The sequence below is a fragment of the Neophocaena asiaeorientalis genome, unplaced genomic scaffold (assembly GCF_003031525.2).
Source record: "Neophocaena asiaeorientalis asiaeorientalis breed wild unplaced genomic scaffold, Neophocaena_asiaeorientalis_V1.1 scaffold151, whole genome shotgun sequence".
Lineage (NCBI taxonomy): Eukaryota > Metazoa > Chordata > Mammalia > Artiodactyla > Phocoenidae > Neophocaena > Neophocaena asiaeorientalis.
The window spans coordinates 534034-558061 of record NW_020175490.1 but is presented as its reverse complement, the minus strand read 5'-3'; the positions used below and the strand labels follow the sequence as shown (position 1 = coordinate 558061).

The 24028-nt window shown below is 34.3% G+C and overlaps 1 protein-coding gene across 1 annotated transcript in view; it reads right to left on the bottom strand.

The window, feature by feature from the left end:
• DYNC2H1 (dynein cytoplasmic 2 heavy chain 1) overlaps positions 1-24028 on the bottom strand; it is a 369596-nt gene that overhangs the window by 40677 nt on the left and 304891 nt on the right. The window contains exons 84-85 of the mRNA XM_024768920.1: positions 18059-18268; positions 2296-2385 (exon numbers count right to left, since the gene is read on the bottom strand). Of these exons, the coding sequence (XP_024624688.1) occupies positions 2296-2385; positions 18059-18268 (300 nt within the window). The remainder of the gene's footprint in view (positions 1-2295; positions 2386-18058; positions 18269-24028) is intronic.

The following is a 24028-nucleotide window of genomic DNA, read 5'->3' as shown; positions in this document are numbered from 1 at the left end:
CTGACTAAATAATGAATTCCATCTTGACCCAGTCACTCTCACCTTATTTGCACAAAACCCCTGTATTGATCAGGCACTATGTGTAATACTCTCAGTAGCTTGTTCTGTTTCCTATATGTTATGCCCTAAATGAAAGGCTCTGGGATTTTAAACCATGGCTGGAACTGGGCTCAACCTGCTGTGTACCTATTTGGAATCAGTCTGATCATTACACTTTCATAAATAACCAAAAGCTGCCATTTTCTCAGATCTCTGAAAATAGTACTTCTAATTCTCCCTGCCCTCCCAATATTCTCAGCCCTTTCTTCCCCACCTAAGTAGCCACGCTGTTCCTCTAAACTTTGTAAGTTGCTCTGGTTACTTATCTGTGAAACATAAAAGGCATGTATGAAATCAAAGGACCTGGCAGATCCTTGACTAGATGGAAAGTGAATGCCAAACACTAAAGGTTATCTTAGGGAAGCAGATATCTGTACATTCATAACTGAAAAAAAAATATTAAGGCAGGAAAACAATAAAAATATATCCTTAAGTGGTGACATAAATGATGAATTATTGCATGTTCCCTAGGTAGAAAGATAAGATAAACTATGGTCAAGCCTGAAAATTATCCTGAAGGTTAAAAGGATATTTTATCATTATAATTAAGGCTAAATGCCTATAAAGCTTTTTAGAAAATCACACAGCGAAAAAGTTTTCAGTTTTGATGATCAGTATACAATATACTCAGTATGAATAATCATGCCAGAAAATTGTAATAATTTATGTAAAACTGCTTTAAATGATATTAATTTCAGTATCAATAATATATTTATTATATGCACATAGCATAATTATTAAGCATACTTACACGTATAGTGTAATAAAAGCTACCCATTGGCAGCAAATAAAGTTTCTGCCCTTTATAAAATAATCTAATGCAAATAATACTGATACATATATTAAGTGATAAATTATCACAGCCATGCAATTATAACACACCAAGGACTTCAGAGCATTTCTTTATTTTTCTAAGAGCACCGATGGACTATTTGTCCTTCCTCTTCTGACTTCTCTATCCTTCCTTCCCTCCATATTTCTGGCATTTATTGATAGATTATATCTGGAAATATACACAGTAGATAGGAAGATGGGTAAACCCGAGTCCCTGCCTTGTTCTTCTACCTGCTAATTTTAAACTCATTTTCAGATCCAGTAGTTTCTTCTTCAATAATCCTACAACTGAGAGGTTGATTATACTGGAAGCCAAATAAACATTCAGATGAGTTCTGGCCCCTTCAAAGGAGTACCATTGGCAGACTGGCAGCACAGAGTAAGAAGAGAGGAAAAGATGAAATTACACAACAAGGCAAGGCTCCCCTAGAGGAAGTGTCTAAAGAGATGAGAGGAGATGAAATCAAGTATACAGCTCTAGGGATGAGGCTTCAACAGCAGAAGGTCAACTACTTTTGTATTAGAACAAAGCTGATGAGGGTGGGTTTAGACAAATTTGTAGGTGGGAGGGAAGGGTAGGCATTTTCAAGTGGTCATATTTCATAGCTTGAATTTTCTCTGTAAGGTAAAAAGCAGGGTGTTCTGCTAAGGGAAAAGTTAAAGATGTGGACAGGTATGTGCATTACTAAAAAAAAAAAAATGAATGAGGATTGCTGTATCTAGAAGGACACTGATCAAGTTACTCCTAATAAGCTGATATGACAAAGAATGTTATTTGTGAAAGCAGTGTAACAAGCAGAGGAAGAAGGCAGTAAGACAGTGCAAAACCACACAGGAAAAGTGGTACATTGCATGCACCAACTGACCTATAACATTTGCTATTCCTTAAAAAAAATAATCACCTTGTCTTTCTCCATCTATATCATTCCTTATTCTGTTCAATTTTCCTTCATTTACCTGACTGGGCCACTCTGAAAAAACTTGATCAATTTGGAAAAAAACAAAACAGAAAAAAGCAGCTCCCTGTAGGGGGGACATACCCTAAAGCAAATTAGTCACAGCTATGAATAAGTTTCAGTTACCATCTATATGATCCATCTATATTAAAATTATAGATTTTTCTCTAAATTCTCAAAAATTATGAAAAGCCACACTACACAGAGAGAACACAGTCTTTTTATTTTGTCTTTTTTTAAAGAGTGCTAGGTAAAATCACAGATGACAGAATAAGAAAGGAATATACGGTGCTCTATGAACAAAATCATAATATTTTCACTAGTTGCTAGCAGAATGGTTAAAAATATGAGAGTTTATAGTACAATCGTCATACAGTCATACAATTACTAAATAATTTCATCTTACCTGTATTGCAAGGGCACGAGCTACAAGACCTCTAAGGTATTGTAAAGGATCTTCTGGACCTTCCCACTTGCTTTGCCATGTGAGAGGACACTGCAATTTTAAAAGGATCAAAATTAAGTTTACATATACAATATTACATATAAAAGATCTTTTAACATTAGTGTGATGGGGAAAATACTTTGGCATAATTCACATTATGTGTATCATGAATTCATTTCATTAAGATATGCCTTTTTTCTATTTTATACATAATATCAATAATGTATATGTGTCAATCCCAGTGTATGTATAAAATAGACAATTGATGGGAGCATACTGTATAGCACAGGGAACTCTACCTAATGCACTGTGGTAAACTAAATGGGAAGGAAGTCCAAAAGGGAGGGGATATCTGTATGTGTGTATGGCTGATTCATTTTGTTGTGCAGTGGAGGCGAACACAACATTGTAAAGCAACCATACTCCATAAAAAAATTAATAAAAAATTTTTTTAAAAAGATATGTCTTTTTCTTTGATCTTATCTCATTAAAATTGAATGATAAATAGAGTCAGAATGAATTGACCTGTTTCTCTAAAAGGAAATATTTTTAAGTAAAAATTCTTGAAAGAATAAACAAATGAACATAAACCAGTATATAGAAAGCAGCAAATCATGTTTTCTTGAAATGATATGTAATGAAATCAAATTAAATTTCACAAATTCATTTTATAAGTAGTAAAGACAAGAAACAACTAGTCTTGTGTCCTTACAGAATTACAGAAATTTTATCTCCCAAACCACACCAGATATATGACAAAAAGAGAATAAAACAGAAAATACTCTAAATTAAAGAAATAAATAAAACCTTTCTAAAAAAGTTACCTTTTTAATATCTGACCTTCTTTTAACTGACATTCTCCATTAATACATTCATTATAATATTCCTTTTCTGTGAGAGTTTTCTGGATTTTTCAAATATTATGTAACTATCATTCAAACTTAATACTTATTTTTCTCCAGTGGAATAATAAGGAGAGAGCATCAATTTCTTAACTCAAAACACTGTCTGATTACATAGCTGAGAAACTACTCCAGGCTAGAGTATATCAACAATGTACGGAAAATGGAAATTGTAAGATAACAAACCTTACAGTGAAAAAAAAGACCTTAGAAAACATCTAGTTCAATTACTCTAGGTGAATGAAGTAAGCCTTCTTAGGAATATGGTAGCTAAGTGCTGGAGCTATGCTGTGAACTGAAACAGGTGTGATGACTTTAAAACATGACCCTTAAATCCTTTGGCAATTCTGTGGAGACTTGAAGTCTGCTCTTCTTCTTAAATAAGTGTCCTGTGAATATAGCAGAAGTGATGTGGTTCCAGTTTCCAGGTCCAGGTCTTAAGAAATTGGTTGCTTGTATTTCCTGTCTTTTGTGACTCTTGATCTTGGAACCCATCCAACATATTGTGAAGTCCAATTTTTGGAGAGGCCCACGTGGAGATGAACTGAGGCTCCCAGCTCTCAGGCAGCACTGACTTGCCAGCCACATGAGTGAGCGGAGTGGAAGAGACAAGCTTTCTCTACCAAGGTCTACCCAAATTTCAGCTCTGTAAGCTTAAAATAAAATGATTTTTTAAAAATTATTATGTTTTAACCTGGTAAGTTTTGGTGGGATTTGTTATACAGCAAGACTTAACTGATACAGTTCTTTGGTATCCAGAAGCAGGGTTCTACCTTAACAAAAACCTAAAACATATGGCACTAGATTTGAGACTGGGTGGTGGGCTGAAGCTGCAAGAACCTTCAACAGAATGTAAGTGAAAACATAAAGGGCTTCTAAGAGAATAGTGGAGGTCTAAGGGACTTTGAGGACTTAAAGGAAAGGGAGGAAACAATCTCAGACAGACAAAAGTACTCTTGGGACCTTAAGGGCATGCCTTGCAGATCCTTTCTGTTAAACAATAAGGCTTCAATGAATCTTAAGGGTGTTGTCCCACAGCCAACACACAAGAAGCCTAAGGTAGAGAAAAAGGCTTATCACAAGATTTATGGCCATAGTTTTTGTCTAATGTGAATCTCAATGAGATTCAAAGCAAACTCACAATCTTAGAATACTGTTCTGGTGTAAGTTTCATCTGTTTGGGATTAATGGGGAAAAGAGGGCACAATTAAAAGAGAACTTTGGACCCCAGAATCCCTATGGGTGGGAAGCAGGTTGAGAAAACCACTCAGCTTCAAACATGTCTAAATATTATTGAAATGTATGGATAATTAAGAGACAAGAATCAACAGCTCAGAGGGCAAAACCAAAAGCCATGGATAATTATTCCCAGGGAACAATATGGAATCCTAATAAAGGAACTGAAAACATAAGCTTGCTTAGATTTCAGAATTGCTAAGGACACGTGAGCCTCCCATTTCCTCATTTTTTGAGTGGGAATGTCTATTGCAGTTACCTGTCCTACCATTTTATATTGGGTTTGTAGGGGACAATAACTTATCTCTGCACGTCATAGGTCTTTAGTTGAAAACCATGCTTGAGAAACTGTTTTTGAAGAACCAAACCCAAGAAGCCTCACCCATACTTCCACCTGATTTTGATGACAACATCCAGCCTGAGGCTGTAAAGGAATGAGACATCTGGGGAAACTTGGAAGGAGATGACTGCATTTTACATGTGGGAGAAATGCAAATAATTTGTGCTCAAAGGGCAGACTGCAGCAGCTTCAAAACACGGTCCCAAAATTACTTGATACTCTTCCCATTGAGAGTTGAGGTCTATGTCCACCCCACCCCTTGACAACCCGACCAATAGAATAAGGGAGAAGTGACGCTTTATCAGTTTTCAGATCTAGGTCTTAACAAATTCACAGCTTTCATTTCCTCTTTCTTGGGGTATACACTTCTAGAACCAAGATACCATGTTGTGAAGAAGCCAAGTAGTCCATATAGAGAGGCCCATGTGGAGACATCTAGAGAGCAACCAAGGCCTCTAGCCATCAGTCCCGATAAACTACCAGCCAATAATCAGCACCACCTAGCCAGCCCCATGACTGAGCGTCCATTAAGTAGACCCTCCTGTTCTAAGCTGAACTGACTCAGCTGGTGTCACATGAAGCAAAGACAAGCTTTCCCTACCAGACCCTGCCCAAACCACACACTAATGAGCTAAATAAATGATTGTTCTTGTTTTCAGCCATTAAGTTTCAGGGTAGTTTATTACGTAGCAATAGATAGCTGATAGGTCAGGTTTTCACATTCTAAGTTTTATGCTTTTCCTGTTGTAGAAAGATAGCTCCTTTATATAGTGTTTAATTACATAAAGTAAGTTACTGGTAGGCAACCTTTAAGGTGCTCCCAGTGACCCCTGCCACTTGGCATTCATCTCCATCCTTGTGAAATTCCCTCACCTTGAGCATGAACTGGGTTTAGGGACTTGCTTCTAAGGAAAGAATATGGCAAAAGTGATGAGAAGCCACTTCTGAGAGTAGGGTACAAATATTGTGACTTCTGTCTAGCTCACTTTCTTTTCATCTCTTCCTTGTTCACTCTGTGTGAAAAAGTTGCATACTGTGGGTTGCTTTATGGAGATGCCCATGTAGCAAGGAACTGATATGTCCAGTCAACAATAAGTGAGGACCTGAGGGCTGCCAACAGCCATCCCATAAGTGCTCTGAGAGGCTGCAGTAATTGCAGCCCTAGTGACACCTAACTGCAGACTTGTGGGAGACCCTAAGACAGAACACCCAGCTAAGCTACCCCCAGATCCCGACTCACAGAAACTGTAATGTGATAACTTTTCATTGTTTTGTGTCACTAAATTCTAGGGCAATTTATTACACAGCAATAGATTAACTAAGAGAACTATCAATATTAGTGTCAGATGTAATACTTTCATTCAATACATATTCAAGTCCTTATTGTCCATCCATTCAGCAATTACTGAGAGCCTATAATGTGCAGGCATTATAAGGTCCTGGCTATCATGGAGCTTACATTTTACCGGGGGATAAAGGCAATATACTTATTTCTAAATATATCATAAGAAAAAGGCTACACAGTGCTAAATCCTATGTAGAGAATTACAACATGATATGTGATATGACCGAAGTAATATGAAATGATAGTGATATGATAGAAGACTATGAGGAATAAAATCTTCACCCTAAAGAGCATTAGAAACCAGTAAAGGAGATACACAGCTAATGTCCCTGATGGTGTTTTAAGAATGACTTATATAGCATGTTTCTGGAGCTAAGAGGAAAACAATGATTTAATCAAAGAAATCTTAGTAAAGGAAGTACTGTGAAGCTTTGAAAGTTGTGTTGAATTTTGACAAAGGTAGACATAACTGGAGGGGACTTTTTAAGCTAACATTTATGTGTTAGTAACTGTGCTGAGTGCTGGATATGTACCGGAAGCAGGTACTATTGTAATTTCCATTTCTCAGAGGAGAAAATGGAGACACAAAGAGAACAGCATATCCAAAATCACAGATCTGGAAAATGGCAAGTCCAAGATGTGAACCCAGGTAACCTAACTCTAGAGTCTGTCAGCATTAATTCTGCCTCCAACGTATTTTACATTTCTATAATGTAATTTCTATATTACACCATTTGAGATTTGTCAACTGAAAAAAAAATGCACAATGTTAGAGTTGTGCATTAAGTTTTACTTGGGGCAAAATGTAGCCCGGGAGACAGCATTTCAGATAGTTCTGATAAACTGCTCCAAAGAGGTAGGAGGGAAGGTGTGTGATTTTGTGTGTGATTTTGATGAAGGAGGAGTACATGTAATCAAGCACATATTTTTTGCAGATTGCTGCTAGTTTCGTGAAGATTCAACATGACAATTATGTATTGGGAATTAAAGTTACAATTATGGGGAAACTAAGGCTTAGAGTAGGTTTATTTAACTAAACTATTTTTTTTAATCTAAATGGTAGAGAACTTGAACCCAGTTCTAACTCTAAATGTAAACTTTTTGTTATCCCATGCTTTTCATGAAAGATGTCATAAAAGCAAAACAGGATACAAGCAGATTTCCTAATTCACTCTTTTTCAAGCATCAGTTAATTAACTGACAACTCAGCAATAACCTGTTAAATAGCTGCTATTTGTCAATCATTTGTTAGGTCCTGTGGATACAAAGTTATAACACAATCCCTGTTCACAGAAGTTTGCACTAGAGGGGGAAATAAATAATAAAAGAAGACAGCTACAGACAATACAGTAAGTTCCCTGATAATGACAAGTACTGTGCTCCTGAAACACAGATGTAAGGTATACCAAATTCAAACTGTGACTAAGGACAAGAGTCAGGAAAGGCTTTCTGGTGGAGATAATGCTTGAGGTGAGTCTCAAAAGATAAACAGCTTACAGTAAAGTAAAGAAGGACAGTAAGAAAATGAAGGGGCATTAATAAAAAAGACATGAGACAACTGGGCTGATGGTCAGACCATGAAGCTTTTGAATGTTTATACTGAGGAGCTTAATCTGGAAAGCAACGATAAAACTAAATTACACTTTAACTAGGGAAGTGACACAATCATATTTGGATTTTAGAAAGATTATCCTAGTAGAAATAGGGAGAACAAGCATTAGGGTGATGAAACTGCAGTCAGAGAGGTGAATTAGGAAGGTACTGTAGAAACTCTTGTGCAGCACTTACATGTGCAGGCACTGTTCTTAGCATTTCACCTGTATTAACCCTTTAGACTTCACATCAACCCTCTGAGATGGATAGTTATTACTCCCATTACGAACATTTAGAAACTAAGGTAGAGAAAGGTTAAGTGACCTGCACAAGTAAACATTCTAGTACATAATCTTGGATGTTTTAAGTTCCACTCCGCAACCTTAATATGTTTACTATATGAACTTTAAAAAAAAGGACCACAGTTAGTAACTCTTTTCCCTTTTCATTTAATAACGTAATCATCTATACTACTGACAAACACCACTATCCTACTAATAAAAATGACGTGCTGATCCTCACACATGAGTGAAAAACTGGTAATCCAGTATCTGCACACTGCTGAAGTTAAGCCAACACTGGATTATAGTTTTTGGAAATGAATCAACTTTCATCTGACTCAAGCTTATTGCAGTGCCTGACACAGGGAGACAGCATGGAAATTGCTATTTATTTCAAACACTAGAAGTTGCACTGGGATTTCACTGTAGGTGGGAAAACAGAATTCAGTTTACATTTTTTTTAAAGAAAAGGAGAAAGGAAAAAGGAAAAAAAATATATAGTTCATTGTAATTTCAATTTCGCATGAAGTGATTAACCCATATGGGCAGTTTACAAATTATCACTAACTCCTATACTAGCCATAACTTACAAATTTGTACAATTAATTAAATTAGCTAAAATCCATTTTACACACATATACATGATTAGAGAGTTATATTTCAGAAGGATAAAGATAGCTGCAGAGTAAAACACTCTAATAATAGAGCCCTTACTATATAGAGAGAGTCTAATAGAATAGCCTCTCTTCTATTTGGAAGAGAAAGTACAACTCAGAAGATAATCTGTGATAAAAGTTAGAATGCATTCTGATTTAATCTTACTAAGACCTTTACTTAGAGCCAAAGATTTCAATTTTCTTAATAGTACAGAGAAACAATCTATAAAACAGCACCAGAACAAACTAAGGACTTTCAGATACAGGAGATTTATTTAACTGAATTATTTTCTTTTAAAATATGAATCCTATTTAAAAAATCTTTTTATTTTGTGCCTTCCCTTTAAAGAGACTCACTTGCTTTCTCAGGACATGTAACTTCTGTTTTCCATTAAAAAATTATAAAATACTTATGAAGAGATTATACTAAGTTATAAAACATCTGGAAAAGTAGAAGCAATCCATTGATGGATGAATGGATAAACAAAATCTGATACAGACCTTCCTCGACTTACAGTGGGGCCACGTGCAGATAAACCCACTGCAAGTTGAAAATATTGCAAGTTGCAAATGCATTTAACACACCTAAACCACCAAACATCATAGCGTAGACTAGCCTATTTTAAACGTGCCCAGGACACTTACATTAGCCTATGGTTGGGCAAAATCATCTAACACAAAGACTATTTTATAATAAAGTGTAGGATATCTCAAGTAATTTATGGAATACTGCACTGAAAGTGAAAAACAGAATGGCTGTATAGATACAGAATGGTTGCAGTGTATCAGTTGTTCACCCTGATGATTGAGTGGCTGACTGAGAGCTGCAGCTCTCTGTGCTGCCCAGCATTTTGAGCATAAGGTACCACATATCGCTAGCCAGGGAAAAGATCAAACTTCAAAATTCAAAGTATGGTTTCTACTGAATACATATCACTTTTGCCTCATCATAGAGTAGAAACCACCTTAAGTCGGGGACCATCTGCATATACATACAATGGAAAATTATTCAGCACTGAAAAAAAAGGGAAATACTGACACATGCTACATATGGATGAACCTTGAGGATATAAGACAAATGCTGCTTGATTCCACTTATATGAGGTACCTAGAGTAGTCAAATTCATAGAGATAGAAAGTAGAATGGTGGTTGCTGGGGGTTAGGTGGTTAAGACAAATGCTGCTTGATTCCACTTATATGAGGTACCTAGAGTAGTCAAATTCATAGAGATATAAAGTAGAATGGTGGTTGCTGGGGGTTAGGTCATGGGGGAATGGGAAGTTGTTTAAATGGGTAGCTTTTCAGTTTTGTAAAATGTAGAGTTCTGGAGATTGGTTGCACAACAGTGTGACTGTACTTAACATTACTGAACTGTACACTTAAAATGGTTAAAATGATAAATTTTATGATATGTATGTTGCCACAATTACAAAACTTCATTGGAAAAATGTGAGAAAGGAAAAGAAGAAACCAGTTTCCTTCTTGAGTCTATGCCAGCATTGTGTGCTTGATAATATTTTTGTTATCCACTTTGAGCTCATTGAATACAGAGACCATGTACTATGTATTATTCCTATCTGTAGGGCCTGGCATGGTATAGAGAGTCCATGGTTGATAGTCAATAAATGTTTGCTGAATATTATTTATTATGTCATCCAATTACTAATTTTTTAAAAAAAATCCCAGCTCCTCTTCCATTCTTGCACATTTTGAAAAAATAGAGTTATAAATAAGATGTCCATACATCCAATTTGCCTAATGATCCCTATTGTCCCAGAGTTCCATCCAGGTCGGAGTCCCTTTCACTCTTAAAACTATAGTTTGGGTGATAAATTTGAAGGTCACTATAGTTATTTTAAAAATTCAAATTTACATAACAATTTGAAGCCAAGAAGTCAATTTAGGGATTGAACCATGACCTCATTAGCACAAAAATTTAACTAAATTAACCCAGAATTACCAAAAAAATTAAAGAGTCAAGCAAGGAAATAAACAAACGGATAACTGGTAAAACACATTGCTGTTGTGATGAGTAGTACAGCATACCAAAATAATTTTAAAGGCACCTTGAGAAAGGATCTGATGATTGAAATGGCTATTGGTGGAGAATGATAAATTCTATTAAAAATGTATGTACATTTTAAAACAAGTATTATTTAATATCTGTCTTTCCAATATGTAACAGATTCATAGCATCCTCAGCATAGCATACACATACAACTGGAAGTATTAAAAATACTTATAATGAAGCCTTGGGAAAGATGATAAGTTAATCATCAAATATGTTCAGCATGTAAAATTATAATCTATAAATTTTTCCATCTAATAAAAACAGATTAAATGTATATTTACTTCTGTGAAATTTATTTCAAAATAATGTTCAACATGTTGAACATATGTCGAATATATGTTTTTACATTCTCTGAGATTTTAAGAATTTATGGGTTCTTTTGGAATTGTTTTCTGTGATAAACTCATTTAGGCCAATGTCATGTTGGTATAATTAAATATATGTATATTTTCTTGATAAAGTGTCTATTCAAATCTTTTTTCTCATTTTAAAAATTGGGATGTTTGTCTTTGCATTTTTGAATTTATTTCTTTTTAATATTTCTGGATATATATTCCTTGGTTAGAGGTATGTCTTGCAAATCTTTTCCCCTAGTTTGTGGCTTACTTTGAATTTTCATAACAGTGTGATCAATTTGGGGATAATTTTTATATATGTTTGGAGGTACAGGTGTATGTATTACTATTATTATTATTAGGCTTTTGGCTATTTGATTGTTCTACTACCATTTGTTAAAGAAATTTCCCTGTCTCCATTTAATTGCCCGAGTATATTTGGTGAAAATGAATTGATCATATATCTGTGGGTCTATTTCTGAACTCTTTATTCTGTTCTATTGAGCTATATATCTATATTTCTACCATTACCACACTGCTTTGATTATAATATCTTAATAAGTCTTGAAATCATGAAGAGTAAGATCTTCCATTTTACTCTTCTTTTTCAAAACTGTTTAGGCTACACTAGGTCTTTTGCATTTTATTCAAATCGAATTCTCAATCACTATAAAAAAATTCTACAGAGGATTTTTATCGGGACTGTGTTGAATCTCAGGATCAATCTGGAAAAGACTAACATCTTAACAGTAATAATGGGTCTCCTGATCTGTGAGCACAGTACAACTTTCACTGCATCTTTCCATTTATTTAGGTCTTTTTAAATTTCACTCATCAATGTTTTGTAGTTTTCAGTATGTACAAAAGTTTTACACATCTTTTGTCAATTTTATCCCGATATATCATCTTTCTGCTATTATTACAAATGGTACTTTTATATTTCAATACTCAATAATTTGTTTCCAGGATATACATCATTTTTAATGTGTTTACCAAAAGTTTGCTAAACTTAAACTCTCTTACTAGCCTTAGAGCTTTTATATTTCTTAAGATCTTGTGAATAGTTCATCATATCCTCTACAAAAAAAAGATAGGTTTCCTTCTTCCTTTCCAGTTTGTATGGCTTTTATTTCTTTTTCTTAACTTGTTGTGCTGGCTAGGACCTTCAGTATAATGCTGAAAAGACCTGGTGAGACCTCAATGTTTTACTACCAGTCTTAGGGGGAAAACATTCAGTCTTTTACTCTTATGTTAGCTATAGGTTTTTCATAGGTGACCTTTATCTGCGTAAGAAGGTTTACCTCAAATTCCAATTTAGTGAAAGGTTTTGTCATGACTGGATGCTGAATTTTGTCAAATGCTTTTTCTGTCTCTATAAAGCTAATCACGATTTTTTAAATTAGTTATTAAAATGGTAAATAACATCAATTTTTTTTATTAACTCAAACTTGTATTCTTAAGATAAACCACACTTGGCTATCCATTTTTATACTTTTTTTGATTCAATTTGTTAAAATATTGGTAAGAATTTTAGTGTCTATATTCATGAAGGAAATTAGTCTGTAGATTTCTTTTATTATGATATATTTGTTAGGTTTTATTACCAGGCAATGCTGGTCTCACAGAAAAAGCAGGGAAGTATTCCTGCCTCTTCTATTTTCTGAAATAGTTTACAGATTTGGTATTATTTCTTCCTTAAATATTTGTTAGATTTCACCAGTGGATTCTAGGAGCTCTCTTTGCAGGAAGGTTTTTAATAACAAATTCAACTTCCTTAATAGATATAGGCTATGGGTTACCTATTTCTTCTTGAATGAGCTTTGGTAGTTTCTATCTTTCAAGGAATTTGTACATTTCATCTAAGTTCATCTAAATATATTCTCTTATCATGGCAAATGATGGTTATAAGTGAGGGATACTGAAGCAGAATTCCAAGATACTAGAGACTCTGGGTTTTTGCAGGCCCCTTTGTTCTTACATAGATCAATAGAAACTGATTTCCATTTATAAGTATACATAATCAAATTTTGATTGTAAGTAAAGCTAGAGATGAGGGGGTGGGGCAATTCCATCCTAGTATTTAGTAGGCCTGTGGAGATGAGTATGTGGAGTTTAGTCTTCATAAAGCTGATATCTGCCTCTTGTTACAAAGACTACCATCTAGCTTCATGATCAAATTAACAAAATATGCAATGAGAGATGAAGTGCAAAGAATACTGATCTAGGAAACACAACATCAGGACTGCAGTATGGGCTTTGACACTTTACCAGAATACCAACTCCTTTCAGCTTCAGTTTTCTAATCTAAGTAAAAGGAAGGTGATGAGAGTAGAAAATTAGATGAGGGCTACACAAGTGCACCATAACTGGTAAAATGTTATATAAAACATATGCTACTACTTTATTCTAATGGAAAAATGCTAATTATTCAACATTAATAATTATCATTTGGTAAAATAGTTTGGGTATGACTTTTCTAAGAACTTATTTGTATGAAGGTAGGTAAATTTTAAAAGGGGGTCCTTTAAGAAAACATGGGGTCTCCAACCATTTTATAAGAACCATTTCATCTTTCCTTTTCTCCCAAAGACTGGGAAATCAATGACGGAGGTGGCACAGGTGGTTACGAAGTGGAGTGGGGATGGCACAAGATGAGGAAACAGGTGCTACTGACATTTTTATGAGACTTCTGACTACAGAACAGCGTTTCTCAAACCTTAGCATGCATCAGACCTACCTCAAGGGATGGATAAAAAACAGATTGCAGGGCAACACACTTAGAGTTTACGATCCAACAGTCTGAGGTGGGGCCTGAGAATTCATAATTTTACCAAGTTCTCAGGTGATACTGATGCTTTTGGTCTTGAGACCATGCTTTGAGAGACACTGCTATAAAGAAGACCATGGCAGAGAAAGGAGTGAAAGGAAAAACCTGTTTAGCAGAGGAGATCTTAACTCTTAGATATCCTGAAGTTATATAGTAAAGCTTTATGTGTGTGTATATATATTTTAAGACAGTGCATCTTTTTCCTTCAATTTTAAAAACTGTCAGTGATCTGAAAAAGGTTAAACACCAGTTGTTTGGAAACTTATTTTAAAGAGTCAGGATCCATTAGCAATTGTGCTGTATTGTTGAGTGACTCCCTGATTTAAAAAATTAAAAAGCCATTTAGTGTTACTACCCAGTACACTAGGATAAACTGAAATATATAGGAAATACTTACATTGGCTTTAAAGTGGTACTATTAAAATAATTTTTTTAAAAAGCAACACAATCTATTAATTTCTACAAAGTGGTAATACCCTTAGTGATTATTCAGCAAGAAAGATGAGGTAATTTGGTGTTCTATCTTTTCAATTTTTGCATATCTTTTAAATCATGATTTAAAGCCTTTGTTCTAATATGTAAAAGAAAAATAACAATATTCTACAATATCAGTGTCCCTAACAAACAAATTATAAGTATTGTAACTTTTTACAAAAAAACTTTCAGTAGATCACCAGAAAAGTGTCAAGGAAATAAAAGTCATAATTCTCTTTAGGAAAATTCTTAGTCCAATCATTTCAGATACAGTAAAGAAAATGTCAAGTACTGAACTATTTCCTAAATTACATTAAATCATATCACATAATTCAAAATTTGTCACATTCAAATGTAATAAAACGTTAAACTTTTATCATGAAATAAATGCGATAGTACTAGATTCAAATTTTTGGTAAAGCTAATTAGAAAGTAAATGTCAAAATTATTTTACTGATCTTATCCTAGTGAAAGTCAGCTGAGTCTCATTTGAGTTTCACCAAACACCCTGAAATATTTCCAAAGCCACTATCTGTGATAGAATTTAAATATGCTTTGTAAAACACATTTTTTATCCTTTGAAAGAATTTTAACAAATTCACTTTCATGCAAATTATACAAATATTTCAAAAACAGTGATATTTCAGAGGCTATATTTCTTAAATCAAAGTATAATGTAGAATACTTAATTTAATAAATTAACAATGAGATTGCATACATCTTACATAAACATATTTTTAAGAAATAAGTCATCAGGTCCTGGTGCTATACCAAATAGGAAATACTTAGCAGATCTTAATGGGCCAAGGGAAAAGGAAGAAATGTTATAAAGAATTAAAGCTCTATGACCCTTTTCTAAAATACCATTCTTTGGTCTTATTCAAGGAAAATGTTTCATATAATAAAACCCATTTAGTTCTTTGTTATCTGTTAATAAGATCTATTGTAAGCCACATTATATTACAATCATAAAAAATAATTTAAGTTATTCATTTTTTCAAGTGTTTATGACAAAGATTACCCAGATGGTTAACAGTAGAAGCAAAACAAGAAACCATGTTTGCCATTACCTTCCATATTTTTCATTAATATTACATAGAACCCTCTTGAAATACCCTATTCTATGCCTTAACGACCTCTAACTGAGATGAATAAATAGTAACGTACGTGGTATCCCTACTTCTATAAACTCATTTTGCACAATTTTATCAGATGAATGCTCCAAAAGCTGTTTTTCACACAATGAAATTCTCTTAAAGTAACAGTGACAAAAACAACTAACATTTAAAGGGTACTTCCTATGTGTCAAGCACTTTACTCATGATATAATTTAACTTTCATAACAATCCCATGATGTAGGTCCCTTTATTACTCTCATTTGACAAATGGGAAAGGTAATGTATTGAGAGGTTTAAGTGACTTAGCCAAGGTCACACAGCTACTAAGTGGTAGAATAGAATGAAAGAGGCAGACCTATTCTGGAAGCCACATTCCTAGCTATTTTATTACATTATATCTACATGAAAATATTCTTATTGCCTATAGCATTTAATCCAAGCTCTTCTCTTTGGCTTTAAAGACTTCAAAATCTGATGTAACCTTATACAGTTCTTTGTATACCAGTCCCACTGGACTTACTGTTCTCTTCTACACAAGTCATGTTCTTACATCATCGTTATTCTCCTCTTACACTGAATGCAACTATAATTGGTCTATACCATACATTTTGACTTTATATAGCATGTAGTTGGATTTTAAAGAAATACTCTCTCAGGAGTATTTATCTTTTCACAAATAAATTTAAAACATTTACATTTATGATGACAATCAGACCTGCCTAGATTCAAATCCTGACTTTGTAAACTATTCATTGTGTGACTCTGGTTAAGTTATATAATGTCCCTCTGCCTTAGGTTCCTCACAGTAAAATGCGATAACACAGCACCTTCTTGTAGTGTTAATGTGGTGATTAAGTGAGTTAATTAATGTAATTTTAAACTTCTTAGAACCCTTTCCCACTGGTTCCTTCACTGTGTCATGAAGCTTTCATGACTGATAATATATCTACTTCAAATTATAAACAAATTAGTTATAGTTTATAGTACAATACAATACTACAGTATTCTGATAATCACAGTTGATAAATAGAGATAAAAATCTATATACAAAGAAACAATGCAAAGCTGAGATTCTTTTCCAGGGTAAAGGAAAAAGGAACATAAGCTTGCTGGAATAGGTCTTTTTGTATATGTGAAAAAGAATATTACAATGGACTGAAAGTTTCTGTCCCCCCAAAATTCATATGTTGAAACCCTAAACCCTGATGTGATGATATTTGGAGATGAGGCTTTGGGGAATTAATTAGGTCATAAGGGTGGAGGTTTCATGATGGAATTAATGCCCTCATAAGAAGAGACAGGAGAGAGTTTGCTTTTTCTCTCATTCCTCTCTACTATGTGAGGACACAGCAAGAAGACAGCCATCGGCAAAACAGGAAGCAGGTCTCACCATACACCAGATCTAATAGCAACTTGCTTTTAGACTTCCTAGCCTCCAGAATTGTGAGAAATAAATACTTGTTGTTGAAGCCATCCATTCTATGTTAATTTGTTATAGTAGCCTGAATTAAAAGAGAAATCTTTTTTATGTTAGGGAGTAAGATATAGGAAGTTCTAGGAAGCCTACCTTTCATCTTCAAACAGAGAAGACTTTTAGGTTGACAACCAGAGATTTCTCTATATTGAGGGTAAACAGCAGGGAGAAACAAAAACAAAAACAAACAAAAACAAAAACACTTTTCTTTCTAAATTCCTATAGAGCTCTAGTGAAATCTTTTCCGGATGCCAAGTTCTACAAAGAATTTTTTTCCAAAAAGCTAAAGTGAATCTATATAAGATGCTCCATATTTTTTGTTTCTATCCAATGGATCTGAAATAACATGGATTTTAATGTTATTTACAATGGTCCAATTACTCAGCAAGAGATGTGTTCATTTCCTTTTCCTCTGCTTATGATTTTCCTACTCGGTAATCATCCTTCCCTTACTTGTAGTAAATGTGTTACAGATGGAGCTGAATCTATCCCCAGCTCCGGGTTAGGCATTTGGCTAAAGCCCTAGCCAATGAGAGCTTTGCATACCCTGCCCACAGAACTAGTATGGGACTAGGCATAAAACACAAGCCATTCTGTATGAATCAAAGCTAATCCCAAGATTTTTTGCTTGAGTTGCCAGGAAACAGGTGTTCTTTCTGTTGGACTTAGAACTCAGAGGATATAAGACTCGGGCTGCTGGGGTACCACCACGTGTAGAGGACCCACCCAAAAGTGAAATTAATATGGAGGATGTACACATACACACACTGACACACAGACACACAGACACACACACACAATATGACTAGAGCGGTAGATAAATAACACAAGCTGAGATCCTAATGACAATTTTAAGCTCCTGCTAAGCTGACTTAATGCTAGCTACCCTTGGATCCTTCAGTTACTACAGCCAATTAATTCCTATATGGCTTAAGCTACTTTAACTTGGGTTTTCTGTTATAGTTATGGTTTACAGTAAACTGTAAGACTCCTGACAAATGTATACCTGATGGAAGAGCCACTCACATTAATTAAAAATACCCCATATATATATATATAGTATTGGCTCACCTTTTGGTTTAATAAAGCACTTGCCAATTTCTGTACTTCTGAACTCAGTAAGGTGGCTCCTCTGATGACTTTGCTGAGAGCGGCAAGAGACTGATGAACACTTTGTACTAAGCGAATGGCATTAAATTGTTCAAGAACGATGAATGATAATATTGGAGATCCTTGTCGATCATTAGGAGGCAACACTTTCTGATGAATCAGGTTTGAATTCTAAAAAGATAATACATCATGTCATATTTACTGAAAAGTAACACAAATCACTGATACATTAAAACATTCAAAAGTTATTAAAACCTTTTGCTGGTCTATCTTGTTTTGAAATACTCTCTTTTATGACTGGCCAAATTTATTAAATCTGTAAATACATAGGAAGGGAATTCTGCAGTTCACCAACACTGAAGTGGTGTGGGGGTAGGAACTGAGAAAAGGGAACCATGCTGAGAAGGAGCAGTCAATATAGGTGGAAAATGGTAAGAATGGCACACTGTAAGCCAATGCAAAGAGAGCAGCACAGCTAAATTACCACTCTACCACTGTAAGGAGAGCAGAAGGAATCATGGCTATGAAAAATATGTGAATGGACATTTAATTCAATTTGAAAATTACCTGTATGTATATTTGAAAAATCACACCAAAGATCTTGTACCAGTGAATATTATATCTTAGTATTTATTTCTATGTCTATATTTTAACAGAGGCTCTGATACATGGAAATTCTAGGGCTTCTCAAATTGTTAAGAGAAACTCAAGGAATCCCAGATGTTTCTAAACAGCTTATGTGGTTAGGAGGAAAAAAAAATCACCTTCAATAGCATTTTAAAAGTGTCAAAGAACTGTCAAGAGATAAGTCTGGGAAGCCCTGTACTCTTACTTGCTCTCCATTATCTTAATTTTCTCTATATATTCTGCTTACAATCCTAGTTAAGGATCCCCTCTCTTTGTTCTAATGGTTGTCACATTCATATCTTCCATGAGAGCACTGTCTCTTTTTCATGTAAGCTGGCATGATAATTTAATATCATAAAATGGTGATCTAGCATGGCTATTGCCATTAAATAAATAATCATGAAATAAATTTTATTGGCATGAGATCATTCCTGAGGATAGATTTAGGCTATGAGTTCAAATTTAGGCATTTTATTTCTATTACTGCTATATTTAAAATATTAAAGCTGCTGAAATCATTTTTGATAGACATAAAAATGTACATAAATATACCCACTTAAATAAATAAATGGTGGTGAACTCAAAACTAAATCTAGAAGAGAAAAAGAGTATAATATTATGAAAATTAATTAGAATTATTACCCCCTAGATTGAAATTGACTATCTGAACCAGAGCATGCAATAAATAACACTTAACACATCTCCAACCTTAATCAATTAAATAATAAAACTGACATAAAATTTAGGTTATAGACTTTCCATAACTCCTTATATTAAAAACCATTCCTGGAAGTGAATAATATGTGGTACTTAAATCATTATCAATCTTATACTAAGACTGGCAAAGATTAGCAAATAATAATTTAGTTTATGGATTTTTATCCATCCTATTAAACTGATGAGACAAATTTGCACTGTTTGCACTATTACTTTATAGAAGAAGGACACCCAAACTTAGGTCATTCAAGCAAGATTCCACTTCTCTATAATGTAAGAAAACAGCAAACTTACTGAACTGTTAAAAAGGCTGATTTAGGAGAGTAACTATCAAAATTACTTAAAATTCAAATAGAGTTCAAGTAAGAACTATGGTCTAGAGATGTGCAGTTAGTGTAAACTACCAGATGAATTTCAAAGACTTAATATGAAAAAAGGATGCAAAATACCACATTAATAATTTTTTATATTGATTACATGTTGAAATGCTAATATTTTGAATGTATCAGGTTAAATAAAATGTATTATTAAAATTAATTTCACTTGTTTCTTCATACTTATTTAAATGTGGCTGCTAGAAAATTTTAAATTACAAATATGGCTCACATGTGTGTTTCACATTATATTTCTATTGCATAGTGCTCATCTAGAAACTATCAAGTAAAATGATGTAAGTTCAGCAATAAGAACAGAAGGACAGAGGAGAAAACAGCATATAGTAGGGTCTCAAAAAGTGATTAATGAAAGATGAAAAAAATTGTGAAAAAAATGAATAGTAAGACACACTGTGATATAAGCTTTGATAAAATAATGACTGAGAAAAATATAGCAGAAGACATCAAAGTATATTGTAATATATATTATAATGTAATCCGTTTCCTATAGGCCTTCACAAAATTTTGATAAAAAATTAATGTAAAATAACTGTAACACAAAAATGTAGATACCTTATACATTCTAAAAGGATGAAGTATAGAGAAGATTTATAGCAGTAGTAACATGTTAGAGTATTACATAACCTTAAAACAAAAAAAACTTAAATTAAGTATTATTTACAATTCAAATAGCTAAAATCACCATGAGTAAATTATAACTCATCATTATAGTACGCTTTTTAGTGAAACTATCGAGGGATGACAGTCATATCTTTAATCAATTGGTTATAAGAAAAGCTTTTTCTTTTTTCACAAATACAACTGATTGAATTATGTATTGAACTGAATCATTAAAAAAAATCACTTTTTTTTTAACATCTTTATTGGAGTATAATTGCTTTACAATGGTATGTTAGTTTCTGCTTTATAACAAAGTGAATCAGTTATACATATACATATGTTCCCATATCTCTTCCTTCTTGCGTCTCCCTCCCTCCCATTCTCCCTATCCAACCCCTCTAGGTGATCACAAACCACCTAGCTGATCTCCCTGTGCTATGCGGCTGCTTCCCACTAGTTATCTATTTTACATTTGGTAGTGTATATATGTCCATGCCACTCTCTCACTTTGTCACAGCTTACCCTACCCCCTCTCCATATCCTCAAGTCCATTCTCTAATAGGTCTGTGTCTTTATTCCTGTCTACCCTGAAAAAAACATAATGCAAGAAGAGTCATGTACCAAAATGTTCATTGCAGCTCTATTTACAATAGCCAGGAGTTGGAAACAACCTAAGTGTCCATCATCGGATGAATGGATAAAGAAGATGTGGCACATATATACAATGGAATATTACTCAGCCATACAAAGAAACGAAATTGAGATATTTGTAGTGAGGTGGACGGACCTAGAGTCTGTCATACAGAGTGAAGTCAGTCAGAAAGAGAAAAACAAATACCGTATGCTAACACATATATATGGAATCATGCACTTTTGAAGGGTAACTTTGACATTTTAAAGTTCATTTTGTCATTGAAAAGCTAAGTGTATTCACAGAAAATCATTATATAATTATGGAGCTGCTGGGGAAGAAAAGATTGTGGATATTTTAAAACTTAACTGTTAAGCAAGAAATATCTTTGGGGCAAGAAAAAAGCTAGTCTAATTTTGGTGCAATTTAGGTATTAATCCAGAATTTTGTGTTTTAACTAGAATAGTTTCCTAAGTGAGATAACGACTTTAGACATAAGTAAAATGGATGACACATGGAAGTACTACTCTTTCTGTTCTTTGGGTTTTTTAAACTAATAATTATTATTTTGAGCTTTTTGAAAATGGTTCTCTCTCAGAAAGAATTTTTGTCACTAAAGGAAACTTAAGCAATGACTAGGCTAGAGATTAGCAAGTTTTTCTGTAAAGGTTCAGATAGTAAATATGTCAGACTTTGTGGGCCATAAGGTCTTTGTCATAACAACTCAACTCTGGCTGTTGTAGTGTAAAATAGCCACAGAAAATATATAAACAAACAGGCATGGCTGGCTTTCAATAAAACTGTATTTATAGAAATTGGCGGCAGGTCAGATTTGGCCCATAAGCTGTAGTTTGCAAACCTCTCAAGTACACTACCACTTATTCAAAACATTGTGAAGATTCAGGTATTGGTCTAGATAACATCAGAGTCCTTTCCAGATCTGCAATTCAATGAAATTAGTAACATGTGAATTATAGTTTCTATGTGTATATTTACCCATGACTTATAAAACAGTAATCAACAATTGGACAGACGTATTTTTTTTCCATGTCATACAATCATCTCTTTGTCCAAGATATGTTTTCTATGATAAGAAAACTATTAAAAGACTCAACAGTCATTTTAAAAAGCAAAAAAGGAAATCAGAATATTAGAAACAAAGGTGTGGTGGCTCTATGAGTTATAGAAAAGGGGGTAATATCTTCACTTCCATGTGGTAGAAATTTTACTTTTTCCCTCCAGTAACCCTTCAATTCCTCTTTAGCTAATAATTTTCTAATATCTCTCTGGGAAGAAACAAACTTTCTGAAGTCTAAGTCCATATGGTTCTGGTGAAGTTGATTCAACTCAATTCCAGAAGCTATCAATAGTACGTGACTTAGAGCTTAACTAATCAAAGCATTCCACTGTCCTAACCATAGTCAGGACATTCCACGTCCTGTCCATAGATGGGCAGATTACCAAACAGAGATAAAAAAATGCAAAAAGAATCTTGTCTGGGTCTTCTGATAAAGAGATACCTGTTTCTTTCCACTAGACCTGACCTTAAGAGATCATAAGGTAGAGAACAGGTGTAGTCATTTTGTGACAATAAAGAGAGAGGCTGTATGAAAAATGGAGCATACACACATACACCCACATATATCATTATCATATCGGTTTCAGTGCATCAGATCTTTCAGAATATATGTACCATATATATTACAATAAGTATATATATATATATATATATATATTACTGGGTTCTGATGACATCCTTTCAAGTTCCTTGTAACAAGCTGTGACTGAAACCAATTTAACATTTTTTCCAGTTATAGGCACCATAAATTCCCCTTTTTTGGCCTTAGCCAGTTTGAACTGGGTTTTCCATCAGTTGCAATCCAAAGATTGTTAACTGATTAATTCAAGTTCAACAGACTCCTGTCTTAAGCATTCATAATCAGAGAAGTCAAAAGTTTGACATATCTGCATTAAACTATATCTCTTCAGAAGGGATTTCTGATAAGCTTGTGGAAAGGAGATAGAAGAGAAAGGAAGAAAAAAGGTAAGAAAATAGAAGTATGAGTGTGGTGACTTCAAAGAGTTGAAAGAACTATAGAATTTCTCTGGCAGCCCATTTCCTAGGAGAGCTGGTTGCTTTATCAATTCTAGTTATTAGTGAACAAACAGAGCTTAGATTTCTAAACCAGGTAACAACTATTTCTTTTCATACCAAGTTATTCGGAAGATCAAAGGAAACCAAAGCAGTCATGTTTTAATGTTCATTTCATTTAGTTCAGTTACAGTGAAAGGAATATCACTTAACTGAGCAAGCAGAGCTCAACCAGGAAAGTGTGTGCTAATTACCCAATACATTGTTCAAATCAAAAGTGTTGAATAAAAAAGTGTTGAAGGAATGTTCGTTGCAGCTCTGTTTACAATAGCCAGGACATGGAAGCAACCTAAGTGTCCATCAACAGATGGATAAACAAGATGTGGCACATATATACAATGGAATATTACTCAGCCATAAAAAGAAACGAAATCGAGTTATTTGTAGTGAGGTAGATGGACTAGAGACTGTCATACAGCGTGAAGTAAGTCAAAAAGGGAAAAACAAATACCGTATGCTAACACGTATATATGGAATCTAAAAGAGAAAAAACAAAACATGGTTCTGAAGAACCTAGGGGCAGGACAGGAATAAAGATGTAGATATAGAGAATGGACTTGAGGACATGGGGAGGGGGAAGGGTAAGCTGGGACGAAGTGAGAGAGTGGCATGGACTTATATATACTACCAAATGTAAAATAGCTAGTGGGAAGCAGCCTCATAGCACAGGGATATCAGCTCAGTGCTTTGTGACCACCTAGAGGGGTGGGATAGGGTGGGAGGGAGGGTGATACAAGAAGGAGGAGATGTGGGAATGTATGTGTATGTATAGCTGATTCACTTTGTTGTAGGGCAGTGGTTGACATGCC